This window comes from Elephantulus edwardii, unplaced genomic scaffold (assembly GCF_000299155.1).
Source record: "Elephantulus edwardii isolate Elephantulus edwardi_28Jun2011 unplaced genomic scaffold, EleEdw1.0 scaffold00096, whole genome shotgun sequence".
NCBI lineage: Eukaryota > Metazoa > Chordata > Mammalia > Macroscelidea > Macroscelididae > Elephantulus > Elephantulus edwardii.
Genome location: NW_006399846.1, coordinates 7371917 through 7376578, shown reverse-complemented (window position 1 = coordinate 7376578; position 4662 = coordinate 7371917). Strand labels below are relative to the sequence as shown.

General features: G+C 39.3%; 1 protein-coding gene across 1 annotated transcript in view; it reads left to right on the top strand.

The window, feature by feature from the left end:
- Positions 1–483: 483 nt before the first annotated feature.
- The window catches only part of TULP3 (tubby like protein 3), a 62121-nt gene continuing 57942 nt past the window's right edge, over positions 484–4662 (top strand). The window contains exon 1 of the mRNA XM_006891371.1: positions 484–521. Within this exon, the coding sequence (XP_006891433.1) occupies positions 484–521 (38 nt within the window). The remainder of the gene's footprint in view (positions 522–4662) is intronic.

The following is a 4662-nucleotide window of genomic DNA, read 5'->3' as shown; positions in this document are numbered from 1 at the left end:
GGGATTGGGAGGAAACTTAAGAAAAGATGGGCTAAAGGGAGCTCTGGTGGCCTAGTGGCAAGATGCTGCACTGCAATTCCAGAGGTACATGATTCAAATCCACCATATGCTCTGCTGGAGAAGGAGGGGGCAATCTCCTCCTGTACCAGTCAGATCTGATTTGATGGTACACGTAAAAATAATACAATTTTAAAAAAGACAGGATAAAATATGAACAACGCATTGGGACAGATGAAGGAAAGAACTGTTTTTAAGAAATACATGATCAGACATTATCTGTATGACAGCAGTCTAGAATAAGAGGTGTATAGCAAAGTGGACTGGTAGGGGGAGGGAGGCGGGAAGAAATTATGATACAATGAATAACTTTTTTTTTCAGTAGTGAACTTGGGTTGGTAGGGAGGGAAATATGTAATAATGAATGAATGAAAATATAACATTTATGTAACCTTTAATTAAAATTACAATAAAAATAATTATGAGATGGGGGAAGTTAAATCAGCCAAAAAATTGAAAGAAAGGTATAGTTGACAACCTGTACCCTTCTTCTAGATTCACCAGTGATTAGCACTAGTTTTTAGTATCTTTTAAAATCTTACTAATTTAATCTACAAGAAAACCATATATATGTAGGGAACTCTGGTGGCCTAATGGCAAGAAGCTGCACTGCAATCCCAGAGGTACCAGGTTGAATCCACCAGATGCTCTCCTGCAGAAGGAGGGGCAATCTCCTCCTGTATCAGTCAGATCCAATTTGATGATACATGCACAAAAAAGAATAAAATTTTTAAAAAGAAAACTATAAATGTGAGAATTCTTGTATATCCTTCACTCTGCTTTTCCTAATGTTAACATCTTACATAATCTTAATTTAGTTGCTAAAACTAATTACTAATTGTAGCTGTTATGTACATTTGAGTGGAAACCAACTCATAGCTAACCCTCTAGTGGGTTTTCAGAGGCAGTACATCACACAGAAGGAGATTGTCCATTTTACTCCTGAGGAGCAGTTGGCGGATTTGAACCATCTTCCTTTGGTTTCACAGCACAACTCCTTACCACTAACCACCACAACTCCATTAATGAGTATTGATTTGATAGTATCAGTTAATACCCAAACCTCTTAGTTGAATCTCCACAAATTTTTCCACCAGTGTATCCTTCCTAGCTCAAGATTCCATTATCATACCTTCTTGTTGTTGCTGTTGTGTTCCATTGAGTAACCTGCAACTCATGGCAACTCTATGCACAACAGCCCTAAACCCTGCTCTATCCGTTGCCAGTCTCGCTCTCTCTGACACACCTTTCTGCATTACCCCAGTGACTGAATCAATCCATCTCATCAAGGGTCTTCCTCTCTTGTGCTGTGCCTCCACCCTCCCAAGCATGACATCCCTCTCCAAGGACTGATCCCACCTTGCAACATGTCCAAAGTATGTCAGACGAAGCGTCAGAATCCTTGCCTCCTAGGAGCAGCCTGGCTTCATCCTCTCCAGGACAAACTTGTTTGTTCTCCTAGCAATCCCATGGTATATTCAATACTCTTCTTCAGCACTACAACTCAAAGGCATCAACTGTCCTTCTATCATCCCTAGTCATTGTCCAGCACTCTGATGCATAGCAAGTAATTGCAAAGACCATGGCCTGGATCAGGTGCACCTTAGTCTCCAGACTCTCTTCAATACTTCTCGTTGCTCTTCAGTACTTTAGAGCGGTCTCTGACAGCAAAATTTCCCAGTGCAATTCGTCTTTTCATTTCCTGGCTGCTGGTACCAAGAGTGTTGATTGTAGAGCCAAGCAAACTGAAGCTGTCAACAATTTCAATCTCTTCTTCATCCATCATGATGGATGTCCAACACTGGACTGTCGGTTTGTGGCTTGTGTGTTTCAGTGATGCTGGAAGCTCTCCTACCAGTATTTCAGATATCAGCAGGGTCACCCATGGTGGACTGGTATCAGCAAAACTTCAGGCGAAGACAGACCAAAAAGCATTTGTAGGTGTCTTCAGTTTAGGGTTTTGGCTTATGAATAACTGTAGAGTAATTCAAGAGTGTGATAATGTGCGGATATCCACCACATGTAAGTGATAAATAGCTTGCTAATTTTTCCCCAAGATACAAGTTTAGAATTTCTTGTCTTTATACCAAGAAAATAGAAAAATAGTAATTCCATCTCTTTTCATCTGTAGAAATTATTTTTTTGGTTGATTTATAAACCAAACATTGATTGAGTTTACTGTTCAGTAGTTTAATTTTGAATTAAAGAAAAATCTTAAAAGCTAACAAACCATGATAAAAACACCTATGATAAAACAATTTTTCTCAGTCTGCCCAGAGGAAAGAAGAATGAAGAAAATAAAATATTAAAGAAATAACAACTTCCAAGGACTGTATCACCACACATACTACAGCCTGCATTTTCCTGAGACCAAAAGTACTGATGCTTCCTGGCTACTACTACTAGCTGCTCTGATCAAGACCATAGAAAGTACTGGGCAGGATGGGAGAAACATGTACAACAAAATTTAAAACTGGTGGCAGGTGCTGAAGCCAGACTTGATGGTTAGATAGAAACTGTGGGAACCCCAGAGCTGTGGTCCTTAGACACTCTTCAAACCTGTAACAAACCATGAGACCAAAAGAACAGCATTGGTCCCAAAGCAAAGCCTAAAAGGCAGAAAGGTGCAGGGACAGCGGAATTGCAACTAATGTTTTAAAACAAAAGGTATATAAGTTGTTTCATGGAAAAATAATTGCTTTATAAAGTTTCACTCAAACACCATTAAAAAAACCAAACAAAATCCCAAAAAAACACCCTACTCTGATACAGGATCACTGTGTCAGTCAAATTGATACCAGCTGGTTTTTATTGTCAGTTGTTTTTATTAGACCACGTGTACTTTCCCCTCTTTGAATAAGGGAACCCCAGAACACTTAATTGTGTTCATGTGAAAGCTATTCCTAGGCTAAGAAGCTGTTCCCCAAACACAGCAAGACATGGTTTAAAAATTGAAAAAGGTGTACTTCGGGGCTATATCCTTTCTCTATACCAGTTCTGTCTGTATACTAAGGAAATCACTCACAGGAAGAGGAATATGGCATCAGGATCAGAGGAGACTCATCAACAACTTGCCTTATGTAAATGATACAGACTTGGAGGGCTCAACATTTGCTGTATATAATCTGTTGTCTTCAATATAGAGATATCAAGAAAACAAAAATCTTCACCAGTAAGCCAATGGGCAACAAACATCATGACGGATTGAGAAAAGATTGAAGTTAACAATTTCATCTTGCTTGGATCCACAATCAGCATCCTTGGTACCAGCAATCAAGAGTTCAAAGGAGAAAAAAAAGAGTTCAAAGGAAACATTGCGTTGGGAAAATCTGCTGTCAAACAGGACTTCTTCAAAGTGTTAAGGAGCAGTGATGTTAGTTTAAAGACTGAGGGGTACCTGATTTCAATCCATAGTCTTTTCATTTATTTCTATGCATCTTCAAGTTGGACAGTGAATAAAGATAGCAGAAGAAGAATAGATGCCTTTGAGTTGTGGTGTAGGAGAAAAGTACCGAATAGCCCATGGACCAAAAGAACAAATGAATATGACTTGGAGAAGGTGCAGTCAGGGTGCTCCTTAGAGGCAAAGCTGCTGAAGCTTCATCTCCCATACTTTGGGCATGAAGTTAGGAGAGGCCAGGCCTTAGGAAAGGACATCATACTTGGAAAGATGGAAGGTCAGCAAAACAGGAAGAACCTAAACAGGATAAACACAGTGAATTTAATAATGGACTTGAGTATATCAGAGATACAAAATACCTTTATTATTGCTTCTAAATTATATTTTAATTCTGATGTTTACTGAAACTGTAGCTTTTGATGTGTATAGAACATACCTAATTGTCACAATTACATTGCATCTGTTCATGTCTCTTTGGTTCAGGTGAAGGTGCTTTGATTATACTGTTTATTTAGTTTGTCTGTTTAGCTTGCCCAGACTTGATGAGAGGGGTAAGTGGTGTCTAGATGGGGCATGCAAATACAGCTGGTTTCTTCCCTATTAGAAGCCTGAGAGAAATGTTTAGTTATGTGTCAGAGGTTTTAGTATTTTTGAGGGGGTTTTAGTAGTGGGGGAGGGATTTTTAATTTTTTTTTCCTTCATTCTAGAGGCATACCAATTTAGGTTTATTATTAACTTGCATTGTGCTTTGAGGGGAAGTTTACAGAGCAAATTTGCTTTCTCTTTAACAATTCATACCCATTATGTGGATCACAAGTCCACCTTGTACCATAATTCCTCCCACTTCCTCCCTGTGTGTCCCATTTTTACTTATCCTCTTTCTGATGCCTCTTTGCCTTCTGAGCTTGACCCCTGGCACATGCTGCCCTTTTTATCTTGTCTGGTAGATTGTTCGAGCCCTCCTCTCCCTGGAGTTGAGACTAGCTATTGTGTGGCTCCAAGTTATGCCGTGGCTTGGACATCTAATTTTCATTCCGTATTAAGAGCAACAGAACACATGCAGATTAACAAAAAGGGCAACCTAGGTAGAACTATCAAGTATGGAAACACAAAGGAGGAGGAACAGTTGTAAGCAGACCCTAGTGATTGGTACATGGAATGTGAGAGCCATGAATGAAGGAAAATTAGAAATTGTTAAGAAAGAA